The 18693-nt window shown below is 38.5% G+C and overlaps 1 protein-coding gene across 5 annotated transcripts in view; it reads right to left on the bottom strand.

Annotated features, from left to right (window-relative positions):
• ANKS1B (ankyrin repeat and sterile alpha motif domain containing 1B) overlaps window positions 1–18693 on the bottom strand; it is a 1177049-nt gene that overhangs the window by 624720 nt on the left and 533636 nt on the right. For all 5 annotated transcript variants that reach the window (XM_053582560.1, XM_053582555.1, XM_053582557.1 and 2 more), the window contains exon 12: window positions 6491–6671. In XM_053582560.1, the coding sequence (XP_053438535.1) occupies window positions 6491–6671 (181 nt within the window). The remainder of the gene's footprint in view (window positions 1–6490; window positions 6672–18693) is intronic.

Here is an 18693-nt window from a genome sequence, read left to right as displayed (position 1 = left end):
AAACAAAGTAAAACTTTCTTCACCTGCCGTTAGAGCACGACACTCACAAACATTTCCCCCTACCTCACAGGTTGCTCCTCCTCAGCCTTTATTTCTGGTGTTACCTTTTATTTCCTCCTTTGTTGAACTCAGTTTTTGATTCTCTTTAGCTGCCCTCACCCCACTCAACACAAGTATTCAGATTTCTAACAGACAACTTAAAATTAACTCCTGGTGGTAAAATGATTTTTTTTCTTCTGGGTAGACACTTAAGAGTGGGATTGCAGGATCAAACGAAAGATCCACTTTTAGTTCTTCGAGAATTCTACATACATCTTTCCATAAAGGTTGTATTTGTTTGCAGCCCCCAAGGACATTTGCACTGGAATATTTATTGTAGCTCCATTCACAATTGCCAAGATGTGGAATCAACCCAAGTGCCCATCAACCCAGGAATGGATTAACAAACTGTAATATACTTATACCAAGAAGAATTATTCAGCCATAAGAAAAGATGGAGACTTTAAATCTTTTGTGTTTACCTGGATTGAACTGAAACATATTCTTCTTCGTAAAGTATCACAAGAATTGAAAAAAAGTATCCAATGCACTCAATACTAATACCAAACCAATATATAAACAACTACAAGCCCACACTAAAGAAAAAAGCAAGTATAGTCTAGCAAGGGGAAAGGGAAGGAGGGAGAGGAAAGGAGGGGGTGATTGATGGAGCTCACCTCATGCGCAAAGGTGAGGGTGTTCACTCCCTGGGTGAAGGGCTCAACTGCAACTTGAACTTTACCTTAGAAATTAAAACACTGTAACCTAAACATCTATACCCTCATATTAATCTGAAATTTAAAATAAATTAACTTCTGGTACTTCTCTCTGTTTACCAAACCTGCCATTCCACAGCCTCTTGCATGTCAGATGATAGGAAATCCATTCTACAGCTGCTCAGAGGAATCTTGGCGTCATCCTTAGTTCTCTTTTTCTCATACACCACGAACACTCTACCGTGAAATGCTGCTGGGTCTACCTTCAAAATATGTCCGATACCCCTCCATTTCTCTCACCTCCTCTGCTTCACTTTCCTCTCATTGCAACGCTGCAATCACCTCCTAACTGACCTTCCCGCATCTACCTTTATCCCCCTCTTTTTTTCTAATTTAATTTTTTATTAAATCGTAACTGTATACATTTATGGGGTACGTCGTGATGATTTGAAATACAATGGGAAATGCTTAAATCAAACCGATTAACATAACCATAGCCTCACTTGCATATCTTTTGTGGTAAGACATTTATAATTTACTCTTAGTTGTTTTGAAATGTACCCTTGCCCCTCCTCAGTCCATTCTCCACACAACAGCCAGAATAATCTCATAAAATAGCAGTTAGGTCATTCAACCCTTCTTCTAAAACACCTGAATTGGCTCACATGCTCTATCCCTACCCCCACCTTCCTACCTATATCCCCTATTTTAAGAAACGGCATGCAGATTCTGCTCATCTGGGTAAGCTAGAAACCCGAGCGCCTTCACTGAACTACTCTCCCTCGTGTTTGCACATCAGATTGACGACCACAACCTGTGAATTCCTCTTTCTTTGTATCTTTCAAATCCATTGACATATTTTTCATTGCTGATGATGTGTTTCTCCCATCTCCAAACTCACCTCATTTCAATTTGGTCTAGAGTGATCTTTCTAATTAAATGCAAACCTGTTTAAATCATTTCCCAGACTATCTAACGCAAAAACTTTTCCCATTTAACAACCGTTTTGATGATTCATAAGTTGAAGCTTTAATCACATTTCAAGTTGCTTTCAAAGTGGCCCTCGGTTACAATAAATTCATTGGCTCAAGTGTTTTGCAGCATACAAGTTGCTTTTGAAGGTGCATTACCCTTTGTTCTATAAGTGCCTTTTTGTCAAGATTAATTTTTGTATGTGTATCTAATAATTTATAAAGTGAAATGTGGATTAATCAGCTAATTTAAATTATACTTCTAAGTCAAGGTCAGCTGTCTTGGCTTTAAGTGCAGACTTACCATAAGCCGTTCTATTTAAAACTAGTATTAATTTCAAAAGATAATATCAAAGAAAAACAATAACAAACAATAACAGTGATAATATTCAGGAAGAATACTGGTTGCTATAGTTTGCAAAATGCATTCAGGTTAATAAGCTCATTTATTACAACAAACCGCCAAAGAATAGATATTATTTCCCCTTTCAGAGGAAAAAACTGAAAACCAGAAACATTAAATGATTTAATAAAAATATCTAGCAAATTAGTAATAAAACTGAAGGTTCTTAAATACAAAATAGGACAAATTATCTGTGTGTAAGGGAATAAAATGCTAGTTTTCTCAGGAAGATAAACGTCTACTTTAAAAGTTTTACTTTTATAATTGAAAGTTTTACCTTTTAATTTAGAACAAATCAGCACTGTGCTTTCACATTACTGCTAAGTGTCAGTCTAGTATAAATTTTTTGATGTAAAGTGGAGGTGAGACATTACCTTAGGAAATCACTGAAACACGCTATTGAAAATCATTTCAACTGTCAAAAGTTTCGATTTTGCTTATTGAAAGTCCAGACTTGAAAACAGCCTGATGATGACTCTTTCTCCACACATTTTCAGACGGTGCCCCTGAGGTCCTCGGGGCAGTAAAATGTGTTAAGTCCTGACCCTCCTTCTCCGTGGGGCAGGGTCAGAGTGAAGGGAAGGCAATGGGGCTTGGGGACTAAATCTGTAACTTCCCTGGCTTTTAATTTTAAGAAAATAAACCTTGAAGAAAGATGGAGACTTTACCTCTTTCGTGTTTACATGGATGGAGCTGGAACATATTCTTCTCAGTAAAGTATCTCGAGAATGGAAGAAAAAGTACCCAATGTATTCACCCCTACTATGAAACTAATTTAGGACCTTCACATGAAAGCTATAACCCAGTTACAACCTAAGAATAGGGGGAAGGGGGAAAGGGTGGGGAGGGAGGGGGAAGGGGGAAAGGGTGGGGAGGAAGGGGGGAGGTGGGTAGAGGGAGGGGCATTGAAAGGATCACACCTGTGGTGCATCTTACAAGGGTATATGTGAGGCTTGGTAAATGTGGAATGTAAATGTCTTAGCAAAGTAACTAAGAAAATGCCAGGAGGGCTATGTCAACTAATGTGATGAAAATGTGTCAAATGGTCTATGAACCAAGTGCATGGTGCCCCATGATCATACTGATGTACACAGCTATGATTTAATAAAAATAAAAAAAAGAATATTTCTACTTACCATAGACATTACTGAAGAAAATCCAAAACATTCATTGTCAAAAAAACAGTACTATGGTTAAAATAAAGCCAAGAGAGATTTTACTAAAGGCAAGTATCACAGTATTCCTCACTTTACTAAAGGCAAGTATCACAGTATTCCTCCCATTGGAGGAATTTAAATCTGAAACTGGTCTTTCAGATAAGTGTGTTTTGAATAATAATTATATGGCCAGAGCCCATTCTGGCATCCACACATCCATTATTTATTTATTTATTTATTTTTATTTTATTATTATTTTGGGTTTTCTTGAGACAGAATCTCAAACTGTCACCCTGGGTAGAGTGCTGTGGCATCACAGCTCACAGCAACCTCAGACTCCTGGGCTTAAGCGATTCTCTTGCCTCAGCCTCCCAAGTAGCTGGGACTACAGGTGCCCACCACAACACCCGGCTATTTTTTGTTGTTGTTGTTGACCACTGAGCTACAGGTGCTGCCCACACATCCATTTTCTTTACACATCCCATGTCTCATCTCCCATAAACCTGCCTCTAGCACATGGCAGCCATCCAATAAATGCCAGTGACCCAGGAATAAATGCTGGCTTGATGTAGACTGCAAAGAATTGTGTTACTGTCATAGTTATTGCTACTACTAGTAACCATAACTAATGTTAATTGAACACTACATGCTGTGCACTGTGCTAATCACTTTACATGCATTCCCACACTCCTGGGTAAGTTGATCTGATCAGTTCATTGTTACTATAATCCCAGAGGCAAGCAAACTGTAGCAAAAAGAGGTGAAGTCAGCTAGGTAAGAGGTTTGTTTCCTAGTTAGTAACTGAACTTAGGCAGTCTGACGGCAGTGCTTAAGATAGGCCAGAGATTCATCTTACATTCTAGAAAGAACACAATACATACGTAAACGAGTAATCAACATAATTTTAAAAAGTGAATAAATGTGGAAAAAGCCAATAGGATAATTAGATAGAAATGACAAGAGCCATGCAGAAAAAATGGCCAAGCACATCAACTCTAGCACCAGGTGTGAATGTGAATCCCAGCTCTGTCTTCATGGGCTGTTACTTACTGACGTTTCCTTATCTACAAGTAATAATGCCTGACTCATAAGAGAGAGGTTGAAAGGAGTTGATGGACATAAAATGCCCCAAGCACAGCCTGACATGAATGTTGTATATTTGCTTATTATTGTTCTTGTTCTTTTTGCATCTTTGTTGTTATAGTTCTTGTCATATGGAGGGTTTCTATTTAAGATACGTGGTCTGGGAAGGCCTTTGAGGGGACATGCATTTGAGCAAAAACCTAAATGACAGTCAGATGAAAATTTGAGGTCAGAGATTCTAGGCAGAAGGAACCTAAATGCAAAAGCTCTAGGGCCAGAATGCCCAGCAGAAAAGGCCAGTCTGGGCCAGGACAAGTTTGCTCCAGGGACTTCGCTGGCCATGGTGAGGGGCTGGATTTTTCTTAAATGCTATGAGAAGCTTTCGGAGCATTGTAAGCATGGCAAAGACATGCTTTGATTTACATTTTATAAGTATCATTCTGGCTTCCAAAGAAAGGTTGGATTATAGCTTCCATAGAATATCAACCTTACCATTCCCATTAGTCATGTTTAAATCTTAGCTTTCTTCCTAGGAGAAAATAACTTCCTGGCATTATTTCTGGAGTGGTTCTAGGAGTGCCTTTAAAGGACTTAAGTACATGTGTGTGCATATATGTGACTGCATGCCCACACATTTATATACACGCACACTCTCTCTGAACAAAGATCATATGGAATATCCACATAGACCTTATTTTATGATTCTTAGATTCATATTAATTATACCTATTGGGTTTTATAATACATTCGTATTCTTCTGAATGCAAGTAATTGAATAGTTTACTTATGTGAAAGTTGATCATACAAATTCATTCATTTTTGTGATACCGAACCCAGTCAAGAGGCCAGGGAGAGAAAACAACCTAAGACATGGAGCACTGACTGAAAAGTGTAATTCTTTCTGCAAGCCCAGCCGCTGAAGCTGCCTGCTTTAACCAGGAACCAGTTTTATGTAATTGCTACTGCAAAGACTTCGTGTGACTCTGACAATAGTTTTTGCTCATTGCTGTTATGTATCAATCAAAACTTGCCAGCTCCCCCAAACCTTACAGTGCCACAAACTTTCTCAAAGAGCCATAAGTGACATTTCTCTCTTCATTTGGTTTTAACACCCCTAACCTTCTCTTTGCTTGTTGGACATGTTGAAGACCATTCTGAATTGCAATTCTTGAGACTCCCCGGTATGTATATATGCCCTCCATTGCAATTCTTGATTCCCAACTAAAACTTGTAACATTTAGAGATTCAGCTCTACTTTGATAATTAATGTAAATTAGATACAAAGGGAGGAGATTCTGCAGGTGCCATTTACATTTCTGTTCCTTGGCCTTACTAGTTATTAATCCCCAAAGAAAGGAAGCATTGCAAATCTAATTGGGTGGAACCAGGTATACTTTACCACCAGGAGTTGTTACTTTCCCTTATCTTACAGTTACCCTTAGCCTTATTCCCTCAGACCTTTCCTCCCCAAGTACACGTGGTTTAAATAGGTTGGAAGTCTGCTGAAGCCACATTGTACAACTCATTGATACCAGATACTCTTGACAGGGGTTCTTCAGCTTCAAAGCAATTATTTAATAAAGTCGTATGTTAAGACTGCACGTAGAGATGGGTAGACATCAGTGGAAGAAGAGCATTTCTAGGTCCCTGGTTATTTTTACTACCATGGTAATATTAAATCATCATCTTTAATATCTAACACCTAAAAGGCTATCGATGCACTTAAAAAGAATATTATAACCACACTGACAAAAATCTAAAGTCACACATATAGGTGAACTAAAACCACAATGCCATTTATTTGAAGACTTTTCTTCATTCCTCTAACTCAGCGGTTCTTAACCTGTAGGTCGTGACCCCTTTGGGGGTTGAACGAGCCTTTCACAGGGGTCGCCTACATACATCCTGCATATCAGTTATTTACATTACAATTCATAACAGTAGCAAAATTACAGTTATGAAGTGGCAACGAAAATAATTTTATGGTTGGGGTCACCAACAACATGAGGAACTATATTAAAGGGTCAAGGCATTAGGAAGGTTGAGAACCACTACTCTAACTCATGAAGGCTTTAATCTTCAAAGTTAAAAAATATAGCTGCATAAAATGAATTGCTTTACCTGTATGGTTGGGTCCTTCATCCTTGACTTCTGTGGTTGCCGCAGAAGAGATGGGTGGACTCACAGGCGGGCTGGAGGTGAAGCTGGTGCACCCTGCAGATGTGTTGATTTCAAAATATTCTTGATTGTGATTCATTCGATGAAAATCCAATGAAGACACAATGGATGTGCGTTGCTTCGGCTAAAATAAAGGAGCAAGACGAGAAAGAGTATTAATATGATCACGTTCATCTTCAGCCCAATCTCCCATCGATTTCAATTTTATCTAAGGGATGATTTTTTTTTCCTCATTAAACTATCTGGGTTTTATACCTAACATTGGGCTTTACAAAGAGACACTAAATAATCACTTGATGAATTAAATGATGAAAAAATTGTGTGATGAAAAAACTGATGAAAAAATATTATGGCATAGTTGATATGATAATTTGAGGTTTTCATCTGATTTCCCCCAGAAAATTGTAAAACTATAGTGTACAGAAATTCTCTTAATAATCCATTTTGAAAGTTGCAATTTTAAGTCACCTTTCATTCAACTAACATTTAATAAGCACTTGGCATTTGCCAGAACCTGAGAATATAGAATCTAATAACAAGAGGGCCCTCCCAGCACTGAAGCATAATTAAAGCAGTTCTATTTTTTTTATTCTTTATATAGTCCAAGGAATTGGTGGCATTAGATATTGTTCCCAAATACCATATGCTGAAATTTTGTCATCACAATTAAGTAATGTTATATAGATCATTTTTCTAGAATCTAAGAATATGCTTGGTATTTGTGGTGAACTTTGATTTTCTTTTTTAAGAATTTTAATTAATCCCCAAATAGCAAGAAAAGTCAATTTAAACATATGAGTTAAAATCATGGAGTAATAGAAGATATAATCTATTCCTTATCCTTTGTCAGTAATGGATTATTCCTACAGCAGTTTTCTGCTTTTTTCCCCATGGTTTTAATTATATTTGCTTTCTTTCTGACCTAGTAGAGCTTCTAACTCATCCTTCAGAAAAAGTGCAGCCTTTTTAGCTCTCAGATGTGTGTATATTTCCAAAGAATCAATCTTAATTTTTTTTAAAAAATCCTCCTTTTATCTATATTATTGAAATATTAGCAATCCCTTATAATAATTACAAGAGGTTAAATGTTAATGATTTTGCAATAAATTAAGTTTATTCTGCTTACTCTCCTCAAAGAACAGTAAACTTTTGGTTTACAACAATAATAATTTCATTGCCCAAATATTTATTCATCACTGTACTCTATACATTATTTTCCTGTATTCAAACTACCCTGTCTGCTCCAGCTCATCATTTTTTTCAAGTAGATTTTATTTACGCTGTAATCTATTTTTTTCTTCTTTTCATATAGACAAAGTCTCACTTCATTGCTCAGGCTGGACTGTAGTCATGTGATTGTAGCTCACTGTAACCCAAACTTCAGGACTCGAGCTATCCTCCCTTCTCCATCTCTTGGCAGGTGCCATCATGCTTGAATAATTTTTTTATTTTTTGTAGAGATGGAGGGTTCACTAAGTTTCCCAGGCTGGTCTCAAATTCGTGGCCTCCCACAATCCTCCCACTTTGGCCTCCGAAAGTTCCGGGATTATAGGCATGAGCCAGCACACCCCACCTAGGGCATAATGTAAAATAGACAAGCACGTAGAAAATATCTGCATTTTACTCAGTTTTTTTTTTAACAGAAAGGTATGCAAATTATCACCATATGTTCCTTTCTTTCACCATTGTGATATATTTTGTAAAAGATGCTGAAAGGCATAAATATTGTTATACAAGAAAGTGCAGGAGTAACAGCTTCCCTGCAACTGGGCACGGCGAGTCTGGGGAGATAAGACTCCAGGCATCTCTGGCTGGTGGGATCTGCCTATAATCATCTCTCTGAGGATACAGGGAGTCAGCAAGGGGCTTCTGGACTCCAAAAGGAGGACAAAAACAGTGGAAAACTGGCAAGTGGTTGCATGTGTTCAATCAACCTAATCCCACCAGGAGCCGTAAATACAAGCAGCAGTGAGACCGCAAACTGGAAAGGCCTTACCTGTGAACTGTTTTGGTGTTTTTGGACTTGGCATTCAGTTGTACTGCCTTGGGGAGAGCTTGAGCAGGAGTGCAGAGAACTTTGGGCATTGTCTAGGGCCCCAGACTGAGCCACTGAGCTGGACGAAGCTAATAGTTTTTGGCTGTGGGCCACAGGGAACTGCCCCGGCAAGCACCACCCTCACGGTCCCAGAGCAAGGATCAGGGGGAGCTAGTAACCTAGTGACTGAGCAGCCTAAAGGCGGAGACTGAGCTGCCTTATAGCCTTAACCCTCAGGGGCAGAGTGAGACCGGTTTTGGCACACTGGAGCCTCGGGCTGTTGCCTTGGGTAGAGTGCTGTGGCATCACAGCTCATAGCAACCTCAAACTCCTGGGCTTGGCGCCACCTGGACCTCCATAAAAGATGTGCTGTGACCCCCGAAATGCTACCGTGCCCACCAGGCATCTGCATGCCTTGACGAGGAACTGCGTGAGCCAAGCAACCCTGCATTCTCCCTCCTGTACCCTCCCTGCCTCCAAACCGGCCTGCTCATCTGTCCAGTCACTCTGGTAGCCACATGCCCCCCGGAGCCCTCCCTGTCTCTGCTCAGAGCCCTTCTCCTGGCCATAGACTGCTGGAGCCTTGGGCTCTCTGTGCCAAAGTCACCTGGCGCCAGGCACTCCCAGAACTGTGGGCACCACCTCTTGCCCTGTTGCTGGATCTGGGTGTGTCACACTCCAGAGCTGCTTCCACAACCAGAACTCCCTGGCTGGGGCAGCCCCAGAGGATCTACACAGGGTCACTTCCTACAAAGATCCAGCAACAAGAGAGTGATCGTGCTGGGGTCTAATATTGGAGAGAAACCTCCCCAACTCTGAGGACACCTAGAGGCAACGGTGAAAAAGAGTCATGAGGCTAAATCAACGGAAAAACTCTGGCAATATGAATAATAAGAGGAGATCAACTTCCCCAGGGATCAATGGGGCAGACACAGCACAAGATCCCATGCACAGACAAATAGCTGAGATGTCAGAAATCGAATTCAGAATCTGGATAGCAAATAAGATCGGATTCAAATTCCAAGCAGTAACCCAAAAGATATCTCAAGAATTCAACAAATTCAAAGACCAAATGACCAAAGATTTGGACACACTGAGACAAGAAGTTGCCACCCTCAAAGATCTGAGAAACACAGTAGAATCCCTCAGTAACAGAATGGAGCAAGCAGAAGAAAGGATTTCTGACATTGAAGACAAAGCTTTCGAATGCTCCCAGACTCTCAAAGAGGAAGAGAAATGGAGGGCAAAAAAGGATCACTCTTTCAGAGAGCTCTGGGATAATTTGAAGAAAACCAATATTCATCTTATAGAAATCCCCGAAAGCGATGAAGTGGCTTCACAAGGCACAGAGTCTCTTCTTCATGAAATTATGAAGGAGAACGTTCCAGACATGCCAAGAGTTTCTGAAATTCAGATAGCAAACAGTTCCAGAACACCAGAATGACTCAACCCAAATAAGACATCCCCCAGACACATCATAATCAATTTCACTAAAGTTAATATGAAGGAGAAAATTCTGAAAGCAGCCAGACAAAAGAAAACCATCACCTACAAGGGCAAAAATATTATAATAACTGCAGATATCTCTGCTGAAACCTTTCAGAAGAGAGGTCATTGACTTTTAATCTCCTAAAACAAAGTAACTTTCAACCCAGGATGCTGTACCCAGCTAAACTGAGTTTCATTTATGATGGAGAAATTAAATACTTCAATGACATTCACATGTTGAAGAAATTTGCCATAACTAAACCAGCTCTCCAGGGTATTCTCAGACCTCTTCTCCATAAAAACCAGTGTAATCCTCCACCACAAAAGTAAACCCACCCAGAAAATTTTGATCAAATTCCAACTTCCACAGTTGAAAAAGGATTAAAAATGTCCACCAGACACTCAAAAGGCTTACCAATATTCTCAATTAATGTCAATGGTCTAAACTGTCCCCTAAAGAGGCACGGGTTGGCTGACTGGATACAAAAACTCAAGCCAGATATCTGCTGCATACAAGAATTGCATCTTACATTAAAACACAAATATAGACTCAAGGTGAAGAGAAGGGCATCTACACTCCTGGCAAATGGAAAGCAGAAAAAAGCAGGCGTTGCAATCCTATTTGCAGACACAATAGGCTTTAAAACAACTGAAATAAGGAACGATAAGGATGGACACTTCATATTTCTTAAAGGTAATACTCAATATGATGAGATCTCAATTATTTTTATTTATTTATTTATTTATTTTTATTGTTGGGGATTCATTGAGGGTACAATAAGCCAGTTACACTGATTGCAATTGTTAGGTAAAGTCCCTCTTGCAATCATGTCTTGCCCCCATAAAGTGTGACACACACTAAGGCCCCACCCCCCTCCCTCCATCCCTCTTTCTGCTTCCCCCCCCCATAACCTTAATTGTCATTAATTGTCCTCATATCAAGATTGAGTACATAGGATTCATGCTTCTCCATTTTTGTGATGCTTTACTAAGAATAATGTCTTCCACGTCCATCCAGGTTAATACCAAGGATGTAAAGTCTCCATTTTTTTTAATGGCTGAATAGTATTCCATGGTATACATATACCACAGCTTGTTAATCCATTCCTGGGTTGGTGGGCATTTAGGCTGTTTCCACATTTTGGCAATTGTAAATTGAGCTGCAATAAACAGTCTAGTACAAGTGTCCTATGATAAACGGATTTTTTTCCTTCTGGGTAGATGCCCAGTAATGGGATTGCAGGATCGAATGGGAGGTCTAGGTTGAGTGCTTTGAGGTTTCTTCATACTTCCTTCCAGAAAGGTTGTACTAGTTTGCAGTCCCACTAGCAGTGTAAAAGTGTTCCCTTCTCTCCACATCCACGCCAGCATCTGCAGTTTTGAGATTTTGTGATGTGGGCCATTCTCACTGGGGTTAGATGATATTTCAGGGATGTTTTGATTTGCATTTCTCTAATATACAGAGATGATGAACATTTTTTCATGTGTTTGTTAGCCATTCGTCTATTGTCTTAGAGAAAGTTCTATTCATGTCTCTTGCCCATTGATATAAGGGATTGTTGACTTTTTCATGTGGATTAATTTGAGTTCTCTATAGATCCTGGTTATCAAGCTTTTGTCTGATTGAAAATATGCAAATATCCTTTCCCATTGTGTGGGTTGTCTCTTTGCTTTGGTTATTGTCTCCTTAGCTGTACAGAAGCTTTTCAGTTTAATGAAGTCCCATTTGTTTACTTTTGTTGTTGTTGCAATTGCCATGGCAGTCGTCTTCAGGAAGTCTTCCCCCAGGCCAATATCTTCCAGTGTTTTTCCTATGCTTTCTTTGAGGATTTTTATTGTTTCATGCCTTAAATTTAAGTCCTTTATCCATCTTGAATCAATTTTTGTGAGTGGGGAAAGGTGTGAGTCCAGTTTCAGTCTTTTACATGTAGACATCCAGTTCTCCCAACACCATTTATTGAATAGGGAGTCTTTCCCCCAAGGTAAGTTCTTGTTTGGTTTACCAAAGATTAGGTGGTTGTAAGATGTTAGTTTCATTTCTTGGTGTTCAATTCGATTCCAAGTGTCTATGTCTCTGTTTTTGTGCCAGTACCATGCTGTCTTGACCACTATGGCTTTGTAGTACAGACTAAAATCTGGTATGCTGATGCCCCCAGCTTTATTTTTGTTACTAAGAACTGCCTTAGCTATACGGGGTTTTTTCCAGTTCCATACAAAACGCAGAATCATTTTTTCCAAATCTTGAAAGTACGATGTAGGTACTTTGATAGGAATGGCATTGAATAGGTAGATTGCTTTGGGAAGTATAGACATTTTAACAATGTTGATTCTTCCCATCCATGAGCATGGTATGTTCTTCCATTTGTTAATATCCTCTGCTAGTTCCTTTCTGAGGAGTTCATAGTTTTCTTTATAGAGGTCCTTCACCTCCTTCGTTAGGTATATTCCTAGGTATTTCATTTTCTTTGAAACTATGGTGAAGGGAGTTGTGTCCTTAATTAGCTTCTCATCTTGACTGTTATTGGTGTATACAAAGACTACTGACTTGTGGACATTGATTTTATATCCTGAAACATTACTGTATTTTTTGATGACTTCTAGGAGTCTTGTGGTTGAGTCTTTGGGGTTCTCTAAGTATAAGATCATGTCGTCAGCAAAGAGGGAGAGTTTGACCTCCTCTGCTCCCATTTGGATTCCCTTTATTTCCTTGTCTTGCCTAATTGTATTGGCTAGAACTTCCAGCACTACGTAGAATAGTAAAGGTGACAGAGGACAACGTTGTCTGGTTCCAGTTCTAAGAGGAAAAGCTTTGAGTTTTACTCCATTCAGTAAAATATTGGCTGTGGGTTTGTCATAGATAGCTTCAATCAGTTTTAGAAATGTGCCACCTATGCCTATACTCTTCAGTGTTCTAATTAGAAAAGGATGCTGGATTTTATCAAATGCTTTTTCTGCATCTATTCAGACGATCATGTGATCTTTATTTTTGCCTCTGTTAATATGGTGGATAACGTTTATAGACTTGCGTATGTTAAACCAGCCTTGCATCCCTGGGATGAAGCCTACTTGATCATGATGAATGACTTTTTTGATGATAAGCTGTAATCTATTGGCTAGGATTTTGTGGAGAATTTTTCCGTCTATATTCATGAGTGAGATTGGTCTGAAATTCTCCTTTTTGTTTGGGTCTTTTCCTGGTTTTGGTATCAGGGTGATGTTTGCTTCATAGAATGTGTTGGGGAAGATTCCTTCTTCCTCAATTTTTTGGAATAATTTCTGCAGTACAGGACTAAGCTCTTCCTTGAAGGTTTGATAGAATTCTGGAATGAAGCCATCTGGACCAGGGCATTTTTTAGTTGGAAGCTTTTTTATTGTTTCTTTGATCTCAGTGCTTGAAATTGGTCTGTTCAGGAGGTCTATTTCTTCCTGGCTAAGTCTAGGGAGAGGGTGTGATTCCAAATATTGATCCATTTCCTTCACATTGTCAAATTTCTGGGCATAGAGTTTCTGGTAGTATTCAGAGATGATCTCTTGTATCTCTGTGGGATCAGTTGTTATTTCCCCTTTATCGTTTCTGATTGAGGTTACTAGAGATTTTACTTTTCTATTTCTAGTTAGTCTGGCCAATGGTTTATCTATTTTATTTATTTTTTCAAAAAACCAACTCCTTGTTTCATTAATTTTCTGAATGATTCTTTTGTTTTCAATTTCATTGATCTCTGATTTGATTTTGGATATTTCTTTTCTTCTACTGAGTTTAGGCTTAGATTGTTCTTCTTTTTCCAATTCCATAAGATCTCTTGTGAGATTGTTGATGTGCTCTCTTTCTGTTTTTCGAATGTAGGCATCTAAAGCGATGAATTTTCCTCTCAAAACTGCTTTTGCAGTATCCCAGACGTTTTGGTAGCTTGTGTCTTCATTGTTGTTATGCTCAAGGAAGTTAATGATTTCCTGTTTTATTTCTTCCTGCACCCATCTGTTATTCAACAGAAGATTGTTTAATTTCCATGCCTTTGGGTGGGGTCGAACATTTTTGTTAGAGTTGAGTTCCACCTTTAGTGCCTTATGGTCTGAGAAGATACAAGGTAAAATTTCAATTCTTTTGATTCTGTTGATATTTGTTTTGTGTCCCAGGATATGATCAATTTTGGAGAATGTTCCATGGGGTGATGAGAAGAATGTATATTCTTTGTCTTTGGGGTGGAGTGTTCTATATGCGTCTATCAAGCATAGTTGGTCTAAGGTCTCATTTAAATCTCTCATATCTTTGTTTAATTTCTGTTTAGAGGATCTGTCCAGCTCTGTAAGAGGTGTGTTAAAATCCCCTGTTATGATGGTATTATCAGATATCATATTGCTCAGACTGAGTAAGGTCTGCTTCAAGAATCTGGGAGCATTTAAATTTGGTGCATAAATATTTAGAATTGAAATGTCTTCTTGTTGTAGTTTTCCCTTGACCAATATAAAGTGACCATCTTTGTCTTTTTTGACTTTAGTTGCTTTAAATCCACATGTATCTGAAAATAAGATTGCAACTCCTCTTTTCTTCTGAATTCCATTTGCCTGAAAAATTGTCTTCCAACCCTTGACTCGGAGCTTTAATTTGTCTTTTGAAGCCAGGTGTGTTTCTTGCAGACAGCAAATGGATGGCTTGTGTTTTTTAATCCAGTCAGTCAATCTATGTCTTTTCAGTGGGGAATTCAAGCCATTAACACTTATGGAGATAATTGATAAGTGTGGTAGTATTCTATTCGTCTTATTTTGTGAGAGTCCATTGCTTAGTTTTATCTTTTGCATCAGTGTGGAGGTTAGGTTCTGTCCTTTGATTTCTGAGTTCTTACTTTGCTGCTGATCCATTGTGGTGGTCAGTGTGCAGAACAGGTTGAAGTATTTCTTGTAGAGGTGGTCTTGTGGCGAATTTCCTCAATGTTTGTATATCCGTAAATGATTTGATTTCTCCGTCAATTTTGAAGCTTAGCTTAGCAGGGTACAGAATTCTGGGCTGAAAATTGTTCTGTTTAAGTAGATTAAAGGTAGATGACCATTGTCTTCTTGCTTGGAAAGTTTCATTAGAGAAGTCTGCGGTCACTCTGATGGATTTGCCCCTGTAGGTCAACTGGCGCTTACTCCTGGCAGCTTGCAGAATCTTTTCTTTTGTCTTGACTTTGGACAGGTTCATCACAATGTGTCTTGGAGAAGCTCGGTTAGAGTTGAGGCGACCTGGGGTCCGATAGCCCTCTGAAAGCAGTGTGTCAGAATCTTTGGTGATGTTTGGGAAATTTTCTTTTATAATATTCTCTAGTATGGCTTCCATTCCTCTGGGGCATTCTTCTTCCCCTTCTGGAATTCCTATAACTCGTATGTTGGAACGCTTCATAAAGTCTCATAATTCTGACAGTGAACGTTCTGCTTTCTCTCTCTTCTTTTCTGCCTCTTTTACTATCTGAGTTATCTCAAAAACTTTGTCTTCTACCTCTGAAATTCTTTCTTCTGCATGGTCTAACCTGTTGCTGATACTTTCCATTGCATCTTTAAGTTCCCTGATTGTTTCATTTCCTTCAGCTCTGCTATATCCTTTTTATATTCTTCATATCGTTCATCTCTGATTTGATTCTGTTTTTGGATTTCCTTTTGGTTATTTTCCACTTTATTAGCAGTTTCCTTCATTGTTTCCATCATTTCTTTCATTGTTTTCAACATGTGTATTCTAAATTCCCTTTCTGTCATTCCTAACATTTCTGTATAGGTGGAATCCTCTGCAGTAGCTACCTCATGGTCCCTTGGCAGGGTTGTTCTGGACTGGTTCTTCATGTTGCCTGGAGTTTTCTGCTGATTCTTCCTCATGAGTGATTTCTTTTATCTGTTTCCTTGCCCTAATTTTCCTTTCACTTCCTCTTGCTCTTTAAGTTCTTGTGCCTGTAGAAGTTGTGGGCGGGTTTAGACGGATTGAACACACGCGACCACTTGCTGGTTTTGCACTGTTTTAGTCCTCCTCTTGGGGTCCAGAAGTCTCTCGCTGAGTCCCTGTATCCTCATAGGAGTGATGATAGGCAGATCCCACCAGCCAGAGATGCCTGGAATCCTATCTCCTCAGACTCACAGTCGAGATCTCAATTATTAATATTTATGCACCCAACCAGAATGCACCTCAATTTATAAGAGAAACTCTAACAGACATGAGCAACTTGATTTCGTCCAGTTCCATAGTACTTGGAGATTTTAACATCCCTTTAGCAGTGCTGGATAGATCCTCCAAAAAGAAGCTAAGCAAAGAAATTTTAGATTTAAATTTAACCATTCAATGTCTGGAGTTAACAGACATCTACGGAACATTTCATTCCAACAAAACTGAATACACATTCTTCCCATCAGCCCACGGAACATACTCCAAAATCGACCACATCCTAGGCCACAAATCTAACCCTAGCAAATTTAAAAAAATAGAAATTATTCCTTGCATCATGGAATAAAAGTTGAACTCAAAACAACAGGAACCTGCATACCCATACAAAAACATGAAAGCCAAACAACCTTATGCTGAAGGATAGATGGATTATACACGAGATTAAGAAGGAAATCAACAAATTTTTGGAACAAAACAACAATCAAGACACAAATTACCAGAACCTCTGGGATACTGCACAGGCAGTCCCAAGAGGGAAATTTATAGCACTGCAAGCCTTCCTTAAGAAAACAGAAAGAGAGGAAGTTAATAATTTAATGGGACATCTCAAGCAACTGGAGAAGGAAGAACACTCAAACCCCAAACCCAGCAGAAGAAAAGAAATAACCAAAATCAGAGCAGAATTAAATGAAATTGAAAACAAAAGAATTATACAACAGATCAATAAATCCAAAAGTTGGTTTTTTGAAAAGATCGATAAAATAGATAAACCTTTGGCCAACCTAACAAAAAAAAAAAAAAAGAGTAAAATCTCTCATTTCATCAATCAGAAATGGTAATGATGAAATAACAACAGACCCCTCAGAAATTCAAAAAATCCTTAATGAATACTACAAGAAACTGTACTCTCAGAAATATGAAAATCTGAAAGAAACCGACCAATACCTGGAAGTACGCCACCTCCCAAGATTTAGCCAGAATGAAGTGGAAATGTTGAACAGGCCTACATCAAGTTCTGAAATAGCATCAATTATACAAAATCTCCAAACATCACCTTGATCCCCAAACCAGGGAAAGATCTAACAAGAAAAGAAAATTATAGACCAATACCACTAATGAATATTGATGCTAAAATACTCAATAAGATCCTAACAAACAGAATGCAACAACACATCAAAAAAATTATACACCATGACCAAGTGGGATTTATCCCAGGGTCTCAAGGCTGGTTCAATATATGTAAATCTATAAATGTAATTCAGCTCATAAACTAAAAAATGAGAACCATATGATTCTTTCAATTGATGAAGAAAAAGCTTTTGATAATATCCAGCATCCCTTCATGATCAGAACACTTAAGAAAATTGGTATAAGGGACATTTCTTAAACTAACAGAGACCATCTACAGCAAACCCACAGCCAATATCATATTGAATGGAGTTAAATTGAAATCATTTCCACTTAGATCAGGAACCAGGCAAGGTTGCCCATTGTCTCCATTGCTCTTTAACATTGTAATGGAAGTTTTAGTCATTGCAATTAGGGAAGAAAAGGCAATCAAGGGTATCCACATAGGGTCAAAATAGATCAAACTTTCCCTCTTTGCAGATGATATGATGGTATATCTGGAAAACACTAGGGATTCTACTACAAAACTTTTAGAAGTGATCAAGGAATACAGCAATGTCTCAGGCTACAAAATCAACACCTATAAATCTGTAGCCTTTATATATACCAACAATAACAACAAGCTGGAAAACAGGCAAGGACTCTATTCCTTTCACAGTAGTGCCAAAGAAGATGAAATATTTGGGAGTATACCTAACAAGGGACGTGAAAGATCTCTACAAAGAGAACTATGAAATTTTAAGAAAAGCAATAGCTGAAGATGCTAACAAATGGAAAAACATACCATGCTCATGGCTGGGAAGAATCAACATTGTTAAAATGTCTGTACTACCCAAAGCAATATATAATTTTAATGCAATTCCTATCAAAACTCCATTGTCATATTTTAAAGATCTTGAAAAAATAATACTTCATTTTATATGGAACCAGAAAAAACCTCAAATAGCTGAAACATTACTCAGAAACAAAAACAAAGCAGGAGGAATCATTCTACCAGCCCTGAGACTGTACTATAAATCGATAATGATCAAACAGCATGGTACTGGCACAAAAACAGAGAAATAGATGTCTGAAACAGAATAGAGAACCAAGACATGAATCCAGCTACTTTCCGTTATTTGATCTTTGACAAGCCAATTAAAAACATTCAGTGGGGGAAAGATTCCCTATTTAACAAATGGTGCTGGGTAAACTGCCTGGCAACCTGTAGAAGATTGAAACTGGACTCACACCTTTCACCATTAACTAAGATAGACTCTCACTGGATAAAAGATTTAAACTTAAGATATGAAACTATAAAAATACTTGAAGAAAGTGCAGGGAAAACTCTTGAAGGAATCAGCTTGGGTGAATATTTTATGAGGAGGACTC

This window comes from Nycticebus coucang, chromosome 3, assembly GCF_027406575.1.
Source record: "Nycticebus coucang isolate mNycCou1 chromosome 3, mNycCou1.pri, whole genome shotgun sequence".
NCBI lineage: Eukaryota > Metazoa > Chordata > Mammalia > Primates > Lorisidae > Nycticebus > Nycticebus coucang.
The sequence above is the reverse complement of the archived record's forward strand: the minus strand, read 5'-3'. Positions and strand labels throughout refer to the sequence as shown.